At 38.5% G+C, this 22,634-nt stretch overlaps 1 protein-coding gene across 7 annotated transcripts in view; it reads right to left on the reverse strand.

Moving 5' to 3' along the window:
- Nucleotides 1–22,634, reverse strand: part of BLTP3B (bridge-like lipid transfer protein family member 3B) — a 103,853-nt gene that overhangs the window by 37,903 nt on the left and 43,316 nt on the right. For 4 of the 7 annotated variants that reach the window (XM_055238627.2, XM_055238623.2, XM_063614299.1 and 1 more), the window contains 5 exons: nucleotides 21,703–21,873; nucleotides 14,539–14,719; nucleotides 11,898–11,981; nucleotides 10,160–10,342; nucleotides 8,690–8,811 (listed from right to left, as the gene is read on the reverse strand). In XM_055238627.2, coding sequence (XP_055094602.1) covers nucleotides 8,690–8,811; nucleotides 10,160–10,342; nucleotides 11,898–11,981; nucleotides 14,539–14,719; nucleotides 21,703–21,873 — 741 coding nt within the window. The remainder of the gene's footprint in view (nucleotides 1–8,689; nucleotides 8,812–10,159; nucleotides 10,343–11,897; nucleotides 11,982–14,538; nucleotides 14,720–21,702; nucleotides 21,874–22,634) is intronic. The other 3 variants (XM_055238624.2, XM_063614300.1, XM_055238628.2) reach the window with 1 other exon arrangement.

Below are 22,634 nucleotides of genomic sequence, written 5' to 3' on the forward strand. Positions count from 1 at the left end.
AGATTCAATGTCATTCCTATCAAACTACAAACATCATTTTGCACAAAATTAGAAAAAAATATTTAAAATATTTAAAAATTCATATGAAACCCAAAAGCCTGAATAGCCAAAGCAACTCTAAGAAAAAAGAACAAAGCTGGAGACATTACATTAACTATACTATAAGGAACCAAAATGGCATGGTACTGATACAAAAACAGAGACATAGATCAATGGAACAGAATAGAGAACCCAGAAATAAAACTGCACACCTATAACTATTTAATCTTTGACAAATTCGACAATCACAAGCAATGGGGAAAGGACACCCTATTCAATGAATGGTGCTTGGATGACTGGCTAGTCATATTTAGAAGAATGAAACTGGACCCCTACACCTTCCTTTTTTTTTTTTTGAGACAGAGTCCAGCTCTGTCGCCCAGGCTGGAGTGCAATGGCACAATCTCGGCTCACTGCAACCTCTGCCTCCCAGCTTCAAGCAATTCTCCTGCCTCAGCCTCCTGAGTAGCTGGGATTACAGGCAGGCACCACCACGCCCAGCTAAGTTTTGTATTTTTAGCAGAGACGGGGTTTCACTATGTTGGCCTGGCTGGTCTCAAACTCCTGACCTCATGATCCGCCCACCTCGGCCTCCCAAAGTGCTGGGATTACAAGTGTGAGCCACCACGCCCGGCTACACCTTCTACTATATAAAAAATTAACTCAAAATGGATCAAATATTTAAATATAAGAAGTCAAACTATAAAAGTCCTAGAAGAAAAGCTAGGAAATACCATTCTGGACATAGGCTCTAGCAAAGAATTTATGGCTAAGACCTCAACAGCAATCACAACAAAAACAAAAATAGACAAGTGAGACCTCACTGGAGAGCTTCTATACAGCAAAATACACTAACAACAGAGTCAACAGACATCCTACACAACGGGAGAAAATATTCACAAATTATTCATCTGACAAAGGTCTAATATCCAGAATCTATAAGGAACTTGAACAAAAGTCAACAAGCAAAAACCAAACACCATTAAAAAGTGGGCAAAGGACATGAACACACACTTCTCAAAAGAAGACATACGTGCAGCCAACAGGCATATGAAACAATGCTCAATACACTAATCATCACTAATCATCAGAGAAATGCAAATCAAAACCACAGTGAGATACCATCCCGGATACATGAGTTAGAATGGCTGTTATTAAAAAGTCAAAATACAGATGCTGGTGAGACTGCAGTACTGCATGTTCTGACTTACAAGTGGGAGCTAAATGTTGGGTACGCATGGAGACAAAAAAGGGAACAACAGACAGTGGAGACCCCAAAAGGAGGAAGGGAGGAAGGGAGAAAGGGGAATAAGGGCTGAAAACCTACCCGTTGGGTACTATGCTGACCACCTGGATGATGGGATAATCACACCCTGAACCTCAGCATCACGCAATATAAAAATGTAACAAACCTGCACATGTACCCTGAGTTTACGATAAAAGTTGAAATTTTTTAAAAAAACTGTTAGTTTTAAGGTTCTGGTTACATTTTTTTCACACCCCAAAACCAGCTACTGTCATAAAAAATGTACATATTAATATTCACAAAGTTCAACCAATAAAGTTTTATCAGTTTCATTTATTTGTTTTAGTTTAGTAGACCCAGAGATGTATGTTTTTTCCCCATTCATCATTCAATAGACATGTATATGTCTCATATAAAGTAGAATAATTTTTCAATGGTTTACTTATGTTTCCTCTTATATAAACTGCCTAAGCAATCTTTTTTTTATTTTTTATTTTTATTTATTTTTTTTTTTTGAGATAGAGTCTCACTCTGCCATCCAGGCTGGAGCGCAGTGGCACAATCTCGGCCCACTGCAACCTCTGCCTCCTGGACTGAAGCGATTCTCGTGCCTCAGCCTCCCGAGCAGCTAGGACTACAGGCGTGCACCATCACTCCCAGTTAATTTTTGTATTTTTACTAGGGAGGGGGTTTTGCTGTGTTGGCCAGGCTGGTCTCCAACTCCTGACCTCAAGTGATCCACCCGCTTTGGCCTCCCAAATGGCTGGGATTACAGGCGTGAGCCAACACACCCAGCCAAATTGCTTAATCATTTTAATTTGTATAGTCTTTATAAATTCAAGTCAGTTCCTTACAGCATCTAATTAAAAAGCTTTTCTCTGCATATATGGAAACAAATTCTTTTCAATTCAAAATGTCAACTTATTTTAACAAATAACGGCTTATTTCTTTTTTCCTTTAAGAGTTAAAGGCCGGGCATGGTGGCTCACGCTTGTAATCCCAGCACTTTGGGAGGCCGAGGTGGGCGGATCACGAGGTCAGGAGATCGAGACCACGGTGAAACTCCGTATCTACTAAAAATACAAAAAATTAGCTGGGCGTGGTGGCAGGCGCCTGTAGTCCCAGCTACTCGGAGAGGCTGAGGCAGGAGAATGGCGTGAACTCGGGAGGCGGAGCTTGCAGTGAGCCGAGACTGCACCATTGCACTCCAGCCTGGGCGACAGAGCAAGACTCCGTCTCAAAAAAAAAAAAAAAAAAAAAAAAGAGTTAAAAACTTATCCAAATTAGGACAAACATACTATCTTATGTTCTTCTACTTACTTTTGTTTATTTTGTTTTGTGTTTAGTGTGGTTGTGTATATGTATGTGGGGTTTCTTACTGTATTTCACTCACAACCATGTGGGATTATAAGTGATTCCTCTTTCTCATTTCCACATAAATTTATTTAAATCCTAAAATTTAAAGTCCTTTAAAAAGCTGGAGCATATGGTCATGCACCATATAATGACATTTCTGCCAATGACAGGACACTTATAAGATGCAGATCCCATAAGATTATAACATAGCTTTTATACTGTATTTTTACTGTATATTTTCTATGTTTGGTAAGGTTTAAATACACAAATACCATTGTGTTATAACTGCTACAGTATTCAATACAGTAACATGATGTACAGGATTACAGCCTAGGAGGAACAGGATATACCATATATATAGCCTAGGAGTGTAAGCAGGCTACATACCATCTAAGTACAGCTAATGATGTTAAGCAACACATGACTGTATATCGAATGTAAAGTAAGTAGTAACTGCATAATGAGAAAATAACTGTTAAATCAGAGTTTCTAAACATTGGCACTTCTGACATTTTAGGCTAGATAATTCTTCATTGTGGGGAACTGACCAGCACATTGTAGGATATAATAGGCAGCATCACTGGTCTTTACTCAGTAGAGGTCAGCAGCATCCCTGTCCAGTTGCAACAACGAAAACTATCTTCAGATAGTGCCAAATGTCCCCTGGGGGGCAAAATTGGTCCCAGAGGGGAATCAACAGTTAAATAAAAACTTTTCACATAAAACTAAGTCTCAAATCCATAGACTTATCAAAATAAACCAGAACAATTTACAAATGATAAATCTAGAAATCTTTTATTTTTTAAGAATAGGTCATATATTCTTATCGTGTTGGTCTCAAACATTGCAGTTAGACCATGTTAGGTGATTATAAGCTGAGTAAGATTGCTAGTATAAATAGGACAGAGTTCTTAGCTATAGAATTATATTCACAGTATAGCCAATACAGTATATACAGTATACTGTAGTTCTGTAAAGCAAAAAAGGCATTTTAGATCCTTCCACAGAGACTACTGTGTAATAAGGAAATTGGTCTCCCTTTGACCCTGCTGCTGGGAAGCAACTAGGAATTGGAATTTCCTATTTATGGTTGGTCCCTGATATAGTTTGGATATTGTCCCCTCTAAATCTCATGTTCAATTGTAATCCCCAGTATTGGAGGTGGAGTATTGTCCCCTCTAAATCTCATGTTCAATTGTAATCCCCAGTATGGGAGGTATTTGAGTCATAGGGGCAGATACCTCATGGCTTGGTGATGTGCTCACAATAGTGAGTTCTCATAAAGTCTGATTGATTAAAAGTATGTGGCACCTCCCTGTGCCACTCTCTGTCTTGCTCCTGCTTTTGCCATGTGATGTGCCTGCTCCTGCTTTACCTTCCACCATGTGTAAAAGTTCCCTGAGGCCTCCTCCCCAGAAGCTGAGCAGATGCCCACATCATGCTTCCAATACAGCCTGCAGAACCAAAAGCCAATTAAACTTCTTTTCTTTATAAATTATCCAGTCTCGGGTACTTCTTTATAACAACACAAGAACAGCCTAACACAGCCCCTGACACCACAGCTGATAGTTTATAATAGCAAAACGATGCAGGGTGGAGCTGGCCACACTTGATAGCCTAGTTGTGTTAACAGGGTGGGGGCTTTGGGTAATCTGATTACCAATTCACCTAAAGATTGAGTAAAACCTCATGACCAATACTTCATGCATATTGTTAAATATCCATCCATCCATATATTTACACATCTATGCATAGGGTTCCACATCCCTAGAAAGCTAACAAGTCCTGAGGAAAAGTTGCACATTTCAAGTGCTCCAAGACTCTGTCTTATTATTATTACATCAGTGTATTGTGGGAGTGATACAGTTTGGCTGTGTCCCCACCCAAATCTCATCTTGAATTGTAACTCCCACAGTTCCCACGTGTTGTGTGAGGAACCTGGTGGGGGGTGACTGAATTATGTCAGCAAGTCTTTCCTGCACTGTTCTTGTGGTAGTGAATGAGTCTCACAAGATCTGATGGTTTTAAAAATGGGAGTTTCCCTGCACAAGCTCTCTCTTCGTCTGCCACCATCCATGTAAGACATGACTTGCTCCTCCTCGCTTTCTGCCGCCATGGTTGTGAGACTTCCCCAGCCATGTGGAACTGTAAGTCTATTAAACTTTTTTCCTGCATAAATTGCCCAGTCTTGGGTATGTCTTTAACAGCAGTGTGAAAACAGACTAATACAGTAAATTGATACTAGTAGAGTGGGGCACTGCTGAAAAGATACATGAATGTGGAAGTGACTTTGGAACTGGGTAACAGGCAGAGGTTGGAACAGTTTGGAGGGGTCAGAAGATGACAGGAAAATGTGGGAAAGTTTGGAATTTCCTAGACTTGTTGAATGGCTTTGACAAAAATGCTGAAAGTGATATGAACAGTAAGGTCCAGGCTGAGGTGGTCTCAGATGGAGATGAGGAACTTGTTGGGAACTGGAAGAAAGGTGACTCTTGTTATGTTTTAGCAGACTGGCAGCATTTTGCCCCTGCCCTAGAGATCTGTGGAACTCTGAACTTGAGAGATGATTTAGGGTATCTCGTGGAAGAAATTTCTAAGCAGCAACGCATTCAAGGGTGACTTGGGTGCTCTTAAAGGCATTTCATTTTATAAGGCAAGGAGAGTATAAAAGTTCAAAAAATTTGCAGCCTGACAATGTGATAGAAAAGAAAACCCCATCTTCTGAGGAAGAATTCAAGCCAGCTACAGAAATGTGCATAAGTAAAGAGAAGCCTAATGTCAATCCCCAAGACAATGGGGAAAATATCTCCAGGGCACGTCAGAGGTCTTCACGGCAGCCCCTCCCATTATAGGCCCAGAGGCCTAGAAGGAAAAAGTGGTTTCGTGGGCCAGGCCCAGGCTCCCTGTGCTATGTGCAGCCTAGGGATTTGGTACCCTGCATCCCAGCTGCTCCAGCCATGGCTGAAAGGAGCCAACACAGAGCTTGGGCCATAGCTTCAGAGGGTGCAAGCCCCAAGCCTTGGCAGCTTCCACATGGTGCTGAGCCTGCTGGTGCACAGAAGTCAAGAATTGGGGTTTGAGAGCCTCTGCCCAGATTTCAGTGGATGTATGGAAATGCCTGGATGCCCAGGCAGAAGTTTGCAGCAGGGGTGGAGCTCTCATGGAAAACCTCTACTAGGGCAGTGTGGAAGGGAAATGTGGGGTCAAAGCCCCCACACAAAGTCCCTACTGGGGTACCACCTAGTGGAGCTATGAGAAGAGGGCCACCATCCTCCTGACTCCAGAAGGGTAGATCCACTGACACCTTGCACCGTGTGCCTGGAAAAGGTGCCAGCAGACACTCAATGCCAGCCTGTGAAAGCAGCCAAGAGGAAGGCTGTATCCTGCAAAGCCACAGGGGCAGAGCTGCCCAAGACCATGGAACCCACCTTTTTTTTTTTTGAGACGGAGTCTCGCTCTGTTGCCCAGGCTGGAGCACAGATCTCAGCTCACTGTAAGCTCTGCCTCTTGGAAACCCACCTCTTAACATCAGCATGACATACATGTGAGACATGGAGTCAAAGGAAATCATCTTGGAACTTTTAAGATTTGACTGTCCTGCTGGATTTTGGATTTGCATGGGGCCTGTAGCCCCTCTGTTTTGGCCAACTTCTCCCATTTGGAATAGTTGTATTTACCCAATGCCTTGTACCCCCATTGTATCTAGGAAGTAACTAAATTGCTTTTGATTTTATAGGCTCATAGGCAGAAGGGACTTGTCTCAGATGGGACATTGGACTCTGGACTTGAGTTAAAGGTGAAATGAGTTAAAACTTTGGGGGACAGTTAGGAATGCATGATTGGTTTAGAAATGTGAGGACATAAGATTTGGGAGGGGCCAGGGCAGAATGATATGGTTTGGCTGTGTCCTCACCCAAATTTCACCTTGAATTGTAACTCCCACAATTCCCACGTTGTAGGAGGAAGCTGGTGGGAGGTGATTGAATTATGGGGGTGGGTCTTTCCTGCGCTGTTCTTGTGGTAGTGAATGAGTCTCATGAGATCTGATGGTTTTAAAAATGGGAGTGTCCCTGCACAAGCTCTCTCTTTGCTTGCTGCCATCCATGTAAGATGTGATTTGCTCCTGCTTGCCTTCTGCCATGATTGTGAGGATTCCCCAGCCATGTGGAACCATACGTCTAGTAAACCTCTTTCTTTTGTAAATTGCCCAGTCTTGGGTATATCTTTATCAGAGGCATGAAAACGGACTAATACAGAGGAGAAAAAAAAGACTCTGCCTTGTGCATCTCTTCCTATGGCTGGTTCTAATTTGTATAATGTTACTACAATGGATGTGACTTTAATCTGTTTCAGTGGTTCTGTGAGTCTTTCCAGTGAATTATTGAACCAGAGGGTAGTTTTTGGAAACTCCCAAAGTTGTAGTTGGTGTCTGAAGTCTTTATTTTTGTTCTTCCAACTTTTGCTTTAGTTCAGGGGTACATGTGCAGGTTTGTTATACGGGTAAACTGAGTGTCACTGGGGTTTGGTGTATAAATAATTTCACAACCCAAGTAGTGGGCATAGTACCCGTTAAGTAGTTTTTCAATCCTCACCCTTCCCTGACCCTCCACCCTCAAGTAAGACCCCATGTCTACTGTTTCCCTCTTTGTGTCCATATGCACCCACTTGTAAGTGAGACTACGCAATATATGGTTTTCTTTTCCTGCATTAATTCACTTGGGACAATGGCCTCCAGCTACATCCATGTTGCTACAAAGAACATGACTGCATTCTTTTCATGGCTGCATAGTATTCTGCGGTATATAAGTACGACAGTTTCTTTATCCACTGCACTGAGGATGGGCATCTAGGTTGATTCCATGACTTTGTTATTGTGAATAGTGCTGCCATGAACATACAAGAGCATGTTATCTTTGGTAGAAAAATTTATATTCCTCTGGGTATATACCCAGTAATGGGATTGCTGGGTCAATTGGTAGTTCTTTTTTAAATTCTTTGAGAAAACTCCAAACTGCTTTCCACAGTGGCTGAACTATTTTACATTCCCACCAACAGTGTATAAGCATTCCCTTTTCTCCATGACCTCACCATCATCTATTTTTTTGTGACTTTTTAATAACAGCCATTCTGAGTGGTGTGAGATGGTATTTCACTGTGGTTTTGATTTGTATTTCTCGGTTGATTAGTGATGTTGAGCATTGTTTCATGCTTGTTGGCTGCACATATGTCTTCTTTTGAGAAGTGTGTGTTCATGTCCTTTGCCCACTTTTTAATGGTGTTTGGTTTTTGCTTGTTGATACAATTTCCTTATAGGTTCTGGATATTAGACCTTTGTCAGATGAATAATTTGTGAATATTTTCTCCCATTGTGTAGGATGTCTGTTGACTCTGTTGATAGTTTATTTTGCTGTACAGAAGATCTTTAATGAGGTCTCACTTGTCTATTTTTGTTTTTGTTGCAATTATTTTTGGAGTCTTCCTCATGAGATCTTGGCCGAGGCCAATCTCTAGAATTCTATTTCCTTGGTTGTCTTCCAGGGTTTCTATAGTGTCAGTCTTTACATTTAAGTCTTTCATTTCATCTTGAGTTAATTTTTGTGTGTGGTGAAAGAACAGGCTCTAATTTCAATCTTCTGCATATGGCCAGCCAGTTATCCCAGCAACATTATTAAATAGGAAATCATTTCCCCACTGCTTGTTATTGTCAACTTTGTCAAAGATCAGATGGTTGTAGGTGTGCAGCTTTATTTCTAGGTTCTCTAATCTGTTGCATTGGTCTATGCATCTGTTTTTGGACAAGAACATGCTGTTTTGTGTCAGAAGCATTTAGGCAAACTTAAGGATTGTGCCTATAAAGTTAGTTTGGCTAACTCTGAGTAACCATATGATCAAAAATTAATAAACTGATATTTTCTATGCCATCTAATATGGCCATTTCATAAACCTTGTAAAGATTTTTTAAATAAAATGGTAGCATTTGTTATTTAAGTTGCTTATATGAGATACTAAAGTGTTTATGAGAAAATTTAATTGGAAAAGAAAACATACCTGGTATATATTGAAATCGGCAAGTCTAACCACAACAGAACTAGACATTAGCTTAGGTTTTGATTGTTGAGATAATACTGAAGGTGTTCTGCATGTCCCTTTCAGAGGGTAATCCTTCTCTGTTGGAAACAAAAACACCTTTCAATTTGTTGCAAAATTATTTTTAAAAGTCACTCTTTTATTATTAAGGCAGGTATTAGAAATATATGTGAACACTAACTTCTCAAACAGGATAATATTTGTGGACATACTTTATAAATTATAAAGCAATACAGGATGTAAGTTATTGTGATGATTATTCTTTTAAGAAGAATCACACATGTCACATTTAAGTTAGTCTCCTACAAAAACTCTGGAATGGGATTCTTGTTAAAAATGACGTATTTACATAGAAGTAGAAAGGGAAGGGTATGGGGGAGGGGAGGGGAGGGGCAGACAACAGGTGATTAGTGAATACAAAGGTACAGCTAGATAAGTAAATTCTAGCATTTATAGGGTGACTATAATTAATAATTTATTTTTTCAAATAGCTAGTAAGAGCAGATTTTGAATGTTTCCAACATAAAGAAATAACAAATGTCTGAGGTGAAGAATATGCTAATTACTCTGCTTTTAGAGTTATACGTTTGTATACATGTATCAAAATATCACACTTCAATCCTTACTGGGCCAGCAAAAAAAAAAAAAGTAGTAGTATCACACTGTACCTCATAAATACGTACAATTATTATGTGTTGACTAAAAAAAAAGAGAGAAATCTTCTAGAAAAATTCTACCTAGGTGTGACTATTATTGGTTCTATTAATTTTAAAAGTTCTTTGGTCCACAAGCCTATGTTGGTCTGAGCAAAGGATGCAGGGGTTTTAGACATTAATTAAAAACACTTGGCTTAGGCCGGGCGTGGTGGCTCATGCCTGTAATCCCAGCACTTTGGGAGGCTGAGGCGGGTGGATCACTTGAGGTCAGGAGTTTGAGACCACCCTGGCCAACACAGTGAAACCTTGGCTCTACTAAAAATCCAAAAATTAGCTGGGTACGGTGGCACGTGCCTGTAATCCCAGATACTCAGGAGGCTGAGGCAGGAGAATCACTTGAACCCAGGAAGCAGAGGTTGCAGTGAGCCAAGATCATACCACTGCACTTCAGCCTGGAAGACAGAGTGAGACCCTGTCTCAAAGAAGAAAAAAAAAAAAAAAAACTTGGCTAGGCATGGTAGCTGACACTTGTAATCCCAGCACTTTGCGGAGGGCCAAGGTGGGAGGATCGCTTGAGGCCAGGAGTTTGAGACTACCCTAGACAACATAGCAAGACCCCAATTTCTACATTAAAAAGAAAAACAAAAAAAATACTCATTTACAGGAAATATTATCACACACACACACACACACACACACACACACACACACACACACACAGTGCAAACACCCTTAATATTAGGGGAATGCCATAATGTTATTATAGGTAAAATACCTGTTTGTGTGTGCTGGGGAGAGGCATGTGTTGGGGATTTAGGAGGTGAACCTACATTATGATCCTTCACAGCCTGTTTAAGCATTTCAACGTTGCACTCAAATTCATGCAGTAACTCGTTGGCCCATCCATTTTTTGTCTTGGTTGCATCACTAAAATACATCCAATGACTACAACTATCTCCTGTAAAATGAATAACAGGTATTTCATTGAAAAATGTACAACTTTCATTTATTATATTATAGTAATGCTTCCAATGAGATTTAGTCATTTATTCAAGAAAGACTTTGATATCTGAAAAATTTACAGCCTTCACCTACATGTTATTCCAAAATATGAGTAAAACATTTGAAACAGAGGGAAAGAATGTCAAAAGCAAATCATCTGGAGGAGTTTCTATCTAGTACCCATTCTTAGTAGAAAATCACTAAGATTCAATTTAAAGCCATATGACTTGTCACCCTTCACTGGATGCTCAATTACCTGGTAAACCTGCATTAAACTGAATTCCAGAAAATATTATCAAATAAATAAAATCCTTTCATCAAAGATTTGTTATAAAGTTAACTAACAAAAACCTAAACCACAAAAATGATAAGATGATGATGACTAAAACATTTAAGAAACCAATAAAACTTCTCAAGATGTACTCAGCCATAGTTAGTTTTCAGAAGAAAAATATAAAATCAGAATTATTAGGTTTCTCTGTAGCAACTAAGAAAAATGCACATAAAAGGGTTAAGACAATAAAATCAGGCCAGGCGCAGTGGCTCACATCTGTAATCCCAGCACTTTGGGAGGCTGAGGCAGGAGGTCGAGGCTGTGGTGAGCAGTGATCACACCACTGTACTTGTGAGGACTTGGACCAAAAAAAAAGAAAATCTACTCTATGAATGTTTCACACCTCTTCAAAAATAAACATCTAGTTAAAAATTTTATGCATTTGTAAGTTAATTTATGAGTTAGGAGGATAGTATATAAGACAAAATCCTTCAAAAGAGAATTATTATATTGAATGTTGGCAATGAAAATTTAAAATGAAAAAAATCGTACAACTTTTAAATTTAATCAGGTACCAACGCAGAAATGACAAACATTGGTAAAAAATGTGTAAACAAAAATGTGTGAACAGAAAAACTTTACCATTTTTTAAATGTCCTGGAAAACTCTAACAAAAGGCAAAAATGGTATAAGGTCAAATTAATTTGGTCACAACAATCATACTTTTTTTTCTTTTCATTATTTGGGAGAAAGAATCTACCAATACTAGATTGTTAAGAGCCTATGAAATCTGGAATCATATAATTTAGCTAAACGTACTCTTATTCTTAGCTTCATACTTTTCATTCTTAGCTTCATACTCTTTTCTAATTTTTAAACATATAAATCATTAAAAATTTAAAACATTAATACTTGTTTTGTCACAACTAACAAAATAGCACAAACACATGTCCTCTGTACCCTGATTTTTTTTTTAAGTTTTAAATTGGTTATTTGGAAAACTGTCAATTTCTAAAAATTATGATTTCTAAAAATCTACATAAATCTCAATATACACTGTATGACTACATTTCATGGCAATTCTACTTTCTTAGTAAAATACTGCCAGGAGAAAAATACCAATCTCTTCATCTCATTTCCTGTTAACAAATAAAAGCAAAATAAAACTAAACTAAATAAATTAGCTATATAATTTGAAAACAATATTTATATCTTTTAAAGAAGCTGTTATACACACCTGCTTTATGATAAGGATAATAATCTATAGTTAGCTGTGTAAAAGAGAGTTGCATTGCGCCTCCAGTAATACGTCTGTTTGACTCTGGGGGAAAAAAAAGGGAAAAAAAAATGTTAAGCCAATTATCAGAAAGATTTAATTTACCACAAAAAAACTTTAGCATACTTGGAGTCCAAGTAGTAATAACTGTCTCTCTTTTATGACAGCATATTAAGGATTTTAGGAAATATAATTCAATCCAATGAGTATTTACTGAGCCCCCCTCATTTGTAAGGCACCAGGATAAAAGGTAAGAATGTAAGAATAGCAGAATCCCTGCCCTGGTAGAGTTCACAGATGATACTAGCAGAACTTTTATATTGACAAGGCCTCCCCATATGTCAGGCATTATTTTAAATACTTTAGGTAAACTTACTCATTTGGTTTTCATAACAACCGCATTTGATAGGTACCATCATTATTATCCCCATCTTCAAGATAAGGAAACTGAGGCACAAAGAGGCCAAGGACATACAGCTAGTTAAGTGCAAAGCTTGGATTTGAACCCAGGAAATCTTAAACACTACACCATATCATCCTACCTCTTACTGAAAAGGAAATTAAGGCTGGGAGCGGTGGCTCACGCCTGTAATCCCAGCACTTTGGGAGGCCGAGGCGGGTGGATCACGAGGTCAGGAGTTCGAGACCAGCCTGGCCAACATAGTGAAACCCCGTCTCTACTAAAAATACAAAGATTAGCCGGGCATGGTGGCACGCCCCTGTAGTCCCAGCTACTTGGGAGGCTGAGGCAGGAGAATCGCTTGAACCCGGGGCAAAGGTTGCAGTGAGCCGAGATCGAGCCACTGCACTCCAGCCTGGGCAACAGAGTGAGACTCCGTTTCCAAAAAAAAAAAAGGAAGGGAAATTATTAAAAGTCTGTTAGGTTAGGTAAGTTGTCCAAAGTCACACAGCTATAGTAAGATCAAAAGTAGATTACAAATTGGTATAACGTGAACATAAAAATCAAATTTTAAAACAAAATGGGAAATCAATCAGAAGAAAGAAAAATACAAACTGAGACATAGCTATGTATACACCCCCCCATATTAATTTGTAAAATCCAATTTATCTCAACTAGTAGAATTTTCAGCACAGGTCTACAATCCCTTACATAAAACCTTTGGAAAGCCAAAGGTTTCAGAATTCAGAAATGTTTAGATTTCACGACAGTAATATGATATGGTATATACAGGATATACCATGCAACACTCTCAGCAGGTTCTGAGGCAGCACTAATAAAAATAGCAATTCTGCAGCAAAATATAAATATTTATAAGAAGCAGGCAAAGAATAAAAAAAATGTATTGGTGTAAGTCAGGTTTTGCCACCAAATGAGTTTTTCACAAACTTATAATATTTCAGAGCCTTTTGGATTTCAGAATAGTGATTACAGACCTGCACCATTAAGGAGATATTTTGGTGGAAAGGTTTTCTTCCTAAATGATATCATTCAATTTATTCTATGAGGGAATAGTGAGGAATGTAAGGCCTTAGAAAACACTTTCTCCATTCTCATTCTTACTACTTAATCTTGACCACCTCATTTTCTTAGTATGGTTTGTTCTAACTTTTTTGGATTTTCCTTTCAAATCTCTAAAGTAAAAGATGCCAACTATAAGTCAAATGACACAATGGTAGTCAGAACAAAAGATAACAAATCCCTCCACAAACCCCAAATCTTCCTCATCTTTGCCCCTCCAACCTTTTAGGCTGGAACCTTTTAGGATGCCTTGTCTAATGAAGGCAGGGTAACTTCTACTGCTAAGTATCCAGCGTCTCAATATTCACTTTCTCAGCTTCAAAACACTGGGAAAATGGCAAAAATTTTCATAGATATAGATCCTGATTCAGATCTGAGGCGCAGAGATCAGATAACTCTATTGTTTAAAGGTCTTCAGCCTGATTCTAATGCTCACCAAATTTTGAGAATTATAGTCCTTAAGGTAGGCCTACCTGCTGAACTCACTCCCAACACTTCTGGGCCAGGGATACTCTCCAGCAGAGAAACAAAAACGCCCAGCACCTAGATTACAGAACTATGTCTACTAAATAAGGAAAAATAACAGGGACAAAAACTAAAAGAAAATTCCTAACTGGAATTTTGCTTTCTAATCATATTTTCGAAGGATGGGAAGAGAGGTGGCCATAAAATATGTTAAACAGTCGCACAGCTGTGCTTCTATTCAAAATAGGTAGAAAAACTGCAATGCTGAAAACACATCTACAAATAATTATGAATTAAGTATGGACTAAAAATTTGGAGACAATTTCAACATTATGAAAAAGTTAATTCAAAGGCAAGTCTAATACTTCATCATCCTCCTAGAGGATCATCTATTCAGTCTTTGATTTTTTAAAGCTAATTTTATTGTTAGCATTGATAGCTAACAAATAATTAAGCTTAAGTACTAACTGCTAAAGCAAAATAAAATTTCATACCAATATATGCTTCCAGTTGTGCCTTTCATCTATATATTCACATGAACACAATTATGACAAATTATCTTACAGGACATTCTACACAACAGATTTAATATACAATCCAGTTTTGTAGTCAATTCTAGAAAAACCAAAACAGTTTGAAATAAGCATGTTATTTTACCTTTTTCTTTAGCATGAATGTCATCACATATGTGTAGATCTAGATGAGAAATCACTAAATGATGGGAGGTTTCCTTAACATCAAAATCACTGAATAGTTTCACAATTGCATCATTTACATCAGGAGCATTTGAAGTTTGTGTTGTCTTCACTTGCTGGGCAGATGCGACTACTGTAGAGCTCTAAAAAGATTCGAAACTGCCTTATCACTGCCAGTTTAAATACCGGAAATTTCACACAAAAATCTAAATATTTTCAGTCGAAAGTCATGAAAAATAACCATAATACATGTTATTTTTCATCAATAATACATTTTCCCTAAAATATTTTCTGAATTGCCTAAGAATAAAACTAAAATTTAAAAACTATAAAACTAGGCTCACACCTGTAATCACAACTCTTTGGGAGGCCGAGGCGGGCGAATCATCTGAGGTCAGGAGTTCAAGACCAGCCTCACTAACATGCTGAAACCCTATTTCTACTAAAAATATAAAAAATTAGCCGGGCGTGGTGCCACATGCCTGTAATCCCAGCTACTTGGGAGGCTGAGGCAGGAGAATCACTTGAACCCGGGAGGCAGAGGCTGCAGTTAGCCGAGACTGTACCACTGCACGCCTGGGTGAAAAAGCAAGACTCCATGTCAAAAAAAAAAAAACAAAAAAAACTGTAAAACTATACACAAATCAAATATGAACCCAATATATCTCACTAAATATCTCAAGTTTTATTTAACATATTTATAGCCCTTGTTTTAGAAAATGTAGTTAACTCTTAAAGGCAGTTTATTTGAATATTATTAGTTATATATATTAAAAAGAAAACAAATGTGGGCCCTGTATACACTGTTATATATCTGACATGGTTTGGCTCTGTGTCCCCACCCAAATCTCATCTTGAATGGTAGTCCCACAATTCCCACGTGTTGTGGGAGAGACCTGGTGGGAGATAATTCAATCATGGGGGCGGCTTCCCCCATACTGTTCTGGTGGTAGTAAATAAGTCTCACGAGATCTGATGGTTTCTCAGGCGTTTCTGCTTTTGCAGCTTCCTCATTCTTTCTTTGACTGCTGCCATCCATGTAAAATGGAACTTGATCCTCCTTGCCTTTCACCATGATTATGAGGCTTCCCCAGCCACATGGAACTGTAAGACCAATTAAACCTCTTTCTTTTGTAAATTGCCCTGTCTCGGGTATGTCTTTATCAGCAGTGTGAAAAGGGACTAATATGATATCCTATAGAAATAAAGTACATCTTTGTAGAAGCCCCTGTGATATTATTTAGTACTCTAAGTGCTCTGGTGCCTCTCCTAAAAGATGTGGTATGTCCTTTGAACTTGAATAACTAAAGAAGCCAGAAAGGAGACAGGATTTATAAATAGGTTGTGAGTTCAAATATTTTTCTCCCTAAAGAGAAATAGTATAGAACCCTGTTGATACATAAAAATATATATGAACCTCTAATAGCCTAAAATGATTTTGTATACATAATTATAATGTAAGATTATCTGACATGAGCCACAAAACTGTAGATGAATTTTTATAATAATTATGATAAAGGAGACCAAATTTTCCACTTTAAAAATTAACAATGTTCAAATTTAGAACAAGTAATTAATGAAAGATAAAGAAAATCAAAGAATATGTATTTTGTATGTATATATTTATACATATTACATCTATGAAGAACTATGATCATACTGTAAAAGAACTGCAAAGTATACTTAGTAAATGAGAATCTCTTCATGAAAATGACTGCAGCCCACAGTAAGTAAAGAAACAGGTGAAATATAGCTGTAAAATGTTAAATATTATAGACTCCAGAAAACTTTTTATTAATTAATTGTTAATCTGATGTCAATCAAACAATTTTTCTCCTGTTTTTCCCATTTTCAAAGCTATAACAAGACTGTATTTATGTCTATGATGGTGCTATTTAAAATACTCTCCAGTACTTCTTTACGTTTTCTCTCTTCTTTATCAAGATAAATACTGATAAAAATAAAAATATAAACATTAATCTACCTACAAACCTTTTTCTTAATACTATGGTAAAATCAGGTTTTTGGATGCTATTTCTGGAAGAAAAAAAAATGGGCCACTATAAGCTCTCTGCCTCATGAATAATCCTTTTTTTTTTTTTTTTTTTTTTTGAGGCAAAGTCTCACTCTGTTACCCAGGTTGGTATGTAGTGGCATGATCTCGGCTCACTGCAATGTCCACCTGCCGGATTCAAGTGATTTTCCTCCCAAGTAGCTGGGATTACAGGCATACACCATCACGCCTGGCTAATTTTTTTTTTTTTTTTTTGAGACAGAGTCTCACTGTCACCCAGGCTGGAGTGTAATGGCATGATCTCGGCTCACCGCAACCTCTGCTTCCCAGTTCAAGCGATTCTCCTGCCTCAGCCTCCAGAGTAGCTGGGACTACAGCGCTCACCACCATGCCCGGGTAATTTTTGTATTTTTTTAGTAGAGATGGGGTTTCACCACATTGGCCAGGCTGGTCTCGAACTCCTGACCTTGGGATCCGCCTGCCTTGGCCTCCCAAAGTACTGGGATTACAGGCGTGAGCCACAGTGCCCAGCCCCTTATTTATTTAATTTTATTTAATTTAATTTTTATTTTATCTTATTTTATTTTTTGAGATGGAGTCTCGCTCTGTCACCCAGGCTGGAGTGCAGTGGCACAATCTCGGCTCACTGCAAGCTCCGCCTCCCGGGTTCATGCCATTCTCCTGCCTCAGCCTCCCGAGTAGCTGGGAGTAATACAGGCACCTGGCACCACGCCCGGCTAAATTTTTTGTATTTTTAGTAGAGACAGGGTTTCACCGTGTTAGCCAGGATGGTCTTCAACTCCTGATCTCAGGTGATCCACCTGCCTCGGCCTCCCAAAGTGCGGGGATTACAGGCGTGAGCCACTGCGCCTGGCCAAATCTTTGTGTTTTTTTTTGTTTTTTTTTTGAGACGGAGTCTTGCTCTGTCGCCCAGGACAGAGTGCAGTGGTGCAATCTCAGCTCACTGCAACAACCTCCGCCTCCCAGGTTCAAGAGATTATCCTGCCTCGGCCTCCTGAGTGGCTGGGATTACAGGCACCCACCACCATGCCTGGCTAATTTTTGTATTTTTTGTACACACAGGGTTTCACCATGTTGGCCAGGCTGGTCTTGAACTTCTGACCTCAAAAGATCCGCCCACCTCGGCCTCCCAAAGTACTGGGATTACATTGCACCTGGCCCCTATGAATAATGTTAACAACTCTTAATTTTCAAAATAGTCTTCTTTCTATTTTAGAGAAGAATAAAATGAAGCTAAGCAAATACTTATAATAGAAATAGTTATAATAGAAAACAACTGCCTAGTTGTAAAGTTGAGCAAAGAAACACTGTTAACTAATTCACTTTCTGACATGCTGTCTTGGGACCTGAAACAATCAGATTAGGACATTCTGTGTGATATCTGAAGTAGTGACATGATAACTACTACCCAAGAAAAAAATTCTGTGGTAATGGTTAAGTATATCCACTATAAAATATGATGGAGCAACAAAACGTAATAGCTACAAAGACTAAAGACATGGAAGAAACTTGCATATGCCCACTAACTACAACTAGGAAAAAGTACATATGCTGGGGCAAAAACCTGTAAGAAAATACCTCAAAATACTAACTACAACTAAGAAAAAGTACATAGGCTGGGGCAAAAACCTGTAAGAAAATACCTCAAAATGGTAGCACAGGTTTTATTAGCACAGTGAGATTACAAAATTTTGTCCTTGTTACTAGTTTCCTAATAGATATGTATCTAGTTTTCTAATCCATATTCCATTTTATATAAACATATCCACATATTATAAGAGCTATATAGTAGTATCAACCTTCAATCTATCAGTTTTTTGTTTTTTTTTTTTTTTTGAGACAGAGTCTCACTCTGTCACCCAGGCTGGAGTGCAGTGGCGCGATCTCGACTCACTGCAAGCTCTGCTTCCGGGTTCACGCCATTCTGCCTCAGCCTCCTGAGTAGCTGGGACTACAGGTACCTGCCACCATGCCCGGCTAATTTTTTTGTATTTTTAGTAGAGACGGGGTTTCACCGTGTTAGCCAGGGTGGTCTCAATCTCCTGACCTCGTGATCCACCTGCCTCGGCCTCCCAGAGTGCTGGGATTACAGGCATGAGCCACCGCGTCCAGCCCAATCTATTAGTCTTTAACTACGACTGCCATCTCTGTTAATCACAACCTAAGCTACCAAAATCTTCCTTGCAAGCCTTAACAGAATAGTATTTATGTCTATGATGATAATATTGTAAAATACTCTCCTGTACTTCTTTCCTTATACTTTTTCAGCTTCAAAATGACTTTTCTTACCCTCATCTCCCTTAAATCTACTTCCTTCTGCCTTCCCTTATTGGCTAATGGTACTACCAACTGTCATTCTAAAGTTCTGAACTTTTCTCTCTTTCTTATCCTCAACTTACTTAAAAACTTCCACTGGATCCCAAACGCCCACAGGAAAATGTCCAAATTCTTCAATACATTATACAACATGTTTCATATACAGTCACTGCAAACTTTTGTTTCAACTCAGGCTACCAGTCCAGGAAAACCATTCTATGTTAGAGCCCAGTGGTCTGTTTGCCAAACGTTTAATATCAGGTCCCCCAGAGAATTCTGCAGATGCCTCATGGATGAATAATTTATTGGTAGAATAATACAGAGTTTACCTTCAATTCTATATCTCTTTGTTTTTATGACTACAGGCTCAAGAAGACCTTGTTCACATAAACAGACAGATTGGAAGGAAAGCAGTTTTGTTTTAGCCATGTGACTCAATTCTTTCAATGCCTTCGAGTTACCTGCCAGGATTCACAAAGTGATCTACTATAAAAAATTACTTTAATAATCTCTAATAGCTGACAATTATTTGATCTTTCTTCACATGTGTTGAAAACAACTAAAAATCATCTGGCTTGCAATTTCCAACATGAATAGCAATATTTCAAATTGCCACTCTATCTTGTTTCCCAGAGGGGTTTTTACCCGCTTCCTGTTCAAATCCATCCTAGTAAGACTGAGGATGAGTAATAATGTCTTTCATTTATAAAGTAGGATTAGAGTCATTATGGAAAGAGAAAACCAGTCTGACATCTTAATGCAACCATATTCTCTGGCAGATCAAGTTTAAGAAAGAATACACATCAAGGTGGAATGTGTGGAACTCAATTTCTTTAAAATATAAAACTTGGAAAATTGTAATATATCCTGAGACATGTGAACCTCATTCCTAAAAACGCTACTCTAGTAACACCAAATTTCTTATCTTTACCAGAAAATATCATGATCTTTAAAAATACTATATTTCTGCAGATTCTATTGTCTCTTCTGAAATGCCTTTTCCCTATGTCTGCCTGTGAACTGCTACTCATTTCTAAGACATAATTTTATTAACCTCTTTGTGAAACCTTTCCACACCCTGCAAGCAATTAATTAAAACCTCTCTGTGTTTCTGTAGTCCCTACACAGAACTCTTTCCCTTACTTCTTCATGCTAGCATTTATGTTGAACTACAATGATTTGGGGATTTGTTTGTTTTTCTTTTTTCTTTTCTTTGGAAACAGATCTCACTCTGTTACGCAGGCGGAAGTGCAGGGGTGCAATGGCTTGACCTCCTGGGTTCAAACAATCTTCATGCCTCAGTCTCCCAAGTAGCTAAGGACTGCAGGTATATGCCACCACCACCACACTTGGGTGATTTTTAAATTTTTTGTAGAGATGGGACTCAATATATTGCCCAGGCTGGTCTTGAATTACCAGCCTCAAGTAAACCTCCTGCCTCAGCCTCCCAAAGTACTGGGATTATAGACATGAGTCCCTGTCCCCCACTTACAAAGATTTGTTTCATATTTGACTAACCATTATTCTCTAAGGTTCTTCAGGCCAGGGTCAGATGATATTCATTTTTACATCAGTGTCTACCCCTACCCCTGCACCTTAGGACATAGTAGGCAGGCAATAGATAATGCCAATGTGATATTCATTGAAAGCCTAGGCCGGGTGTGGTGGCTCACACCTGTAATCCCAGCACTTTGGGAGGCCGAGGCGGGCAGATCACTTAAGGCCAGGAGTTCGGGACCAGCATGGCCAACACAGCGAAACTCCATCTCTAACAAAATTACAAAACAAATTAGCTGGGCGAAGTGGCACTTGCCTGTAGTCCCAGCTACGCAGGGGGCTGAGGCACGAAAATCGCTTGAACCTGGGAGGTGGAGGTTGCAGTGAGCTGAGATTGTGCCAGTGAACTCCAGGGTGGGCTAAAGAGAGACTCTGTCTCAAAAAATAAAGAAAGCCTAAATGTATGCCATTCTCATGTACAAAGCTGGATCACCAACAAGCTATATATCTGAGATGCATAACACTGTTTCCAAGGAAATAGCTTCATAGGTGTATAATTTTATAATATCTAGTTAAATTTTTACTAGCGGTAGATATAAAAATTCATTTATACTTTGCATAAAATTATTAAAAATATTATCCATTATAACTATCACTGTCTCTTCTATAAAGACCTTGATGTACTGGTACTCAGAACTTACTACTGGGAAAGAACCAGAAAAACTTTTCCTCTCCATACCAACTAATAATGCTCTATACAAACTAATAATCACTTTTAAGAAAGTGATAAATAGCTCATTCTGCTTGTCCCTGTTCTTGCCCCAGCCATCAGACAACTCCAACAGAAGTTTTGTGTTCAATTTCAGCAATTCCTTATGGCTTTGATTCTCTGCACAATTAACTCTCACATGTCCTCTCTTGCCTATAATTACCCAGGTTTTTTCCTCATTTGCTTTTACTTTAGTAGTTTTAAAACTGTACTCTTTTAATTTCCTAAACAGAGGTATTAAAACATCAAACACTTTTATGTCATCATTAACTTTAGTGCCTAATACAGAGCTCTAAACAAAATAAACACTAACAGTTACAAATACATTTAATATGTTTTCATATAGCTACTACTTATATAAAATTACATAGAAGATGTCTAGATAAAGAAGATTCTTGTACTCAAAACCTCACAATCTGTTTCTTAAAGAAAATAAAAAATAATTCCTTCCAATTTTTAAACTATTTTCATGTAAAGTAAGTATTTTTCCTGTTAATTTTATAGCTTACCTGTGTAGGTTCAGGAGCCATACTCTTCCTTTGTTCTGTTGATTTTTCTATTGCTTCACTAAGAGACTTTGCATATTGTACCATAGCTTTCAACTGGGAATCAGTTAAAACCCATAATAAGTCATCCAATATTAGAACTAACTTTGTTGCTATGACATTGCAGTCCTTTAACTGTAGGAAAAAAAAAATGTTTTATAAAATTAAGCCAAGATATAAACCTTATAATACGCTTGTATTAAAAAATGTTTTCAAAACCTTTTTGAATAGAATTAAATATGGATTCTTCCTTCATACAAGAAGTATTTACTGGCCGGGCACAGTGGCTCATGCCTGCAATCCCAGCACTCTGGGAGGCCAAGGCAGGTGGATCACCCGAGGTCAGGAGGTCAAGGCAGGTGGATCACCCGAGGTCAGGAAGTCAAGACCAGCCTGGCCAACATGGTGGAAACCCTGTCGCTACTAAAAATACAAAAATTAGCCAGGTATGGTGGCGGACACCTGTGTAATCCCAGCTACTTGGGAGGTGGAGGCAGGAGAATTGCTTGAGCCCAGGAGGCAGACGTTGCAGTGAGCGGAGATAGCACCACTGCACTCCAGCCTGGGCGACAGAGAGAAACTCTGTCTCAAAAAAAAAAAAAAAAAGTAGTAGTATTTACTGAGTTCCTATACGAGAGGAGTATCTCCTAGTACTAGAGATGCAGTGGTAACAAAAGACAGACAAATCCTTGTACCTTACAAGTTATATAGCACTTATATAACTTAATTTTGCATTTATAGCTGATAAATTCTATAATTACTTGTATTAATTCAAAGATTCAATAGAAGAAATGAAATTATAAGACAGTAAATGTTCAACAAATATTTGGCAACTGAGAAATATATTCAATTTACCAAAAATAAAAATGTTTAGGCCAGGCATTGTGGCTCACACC

Source organism: Symphalangus syndactylus, chromosome 13 (assembly GCF_028878055.3).
Source record: "Symphalangus syndactylus isolate Jambi chromosome 13, NHGRI_mSymSyn1-v2.1_pri, whole genome shotgun sequence".
Taxonomy (NCBI): Eukaryota; Metazoa; Chordata; class Mammalia; order Primates; family Hylobatidae; genus Symphalangus; species Symphalangus syndactylus.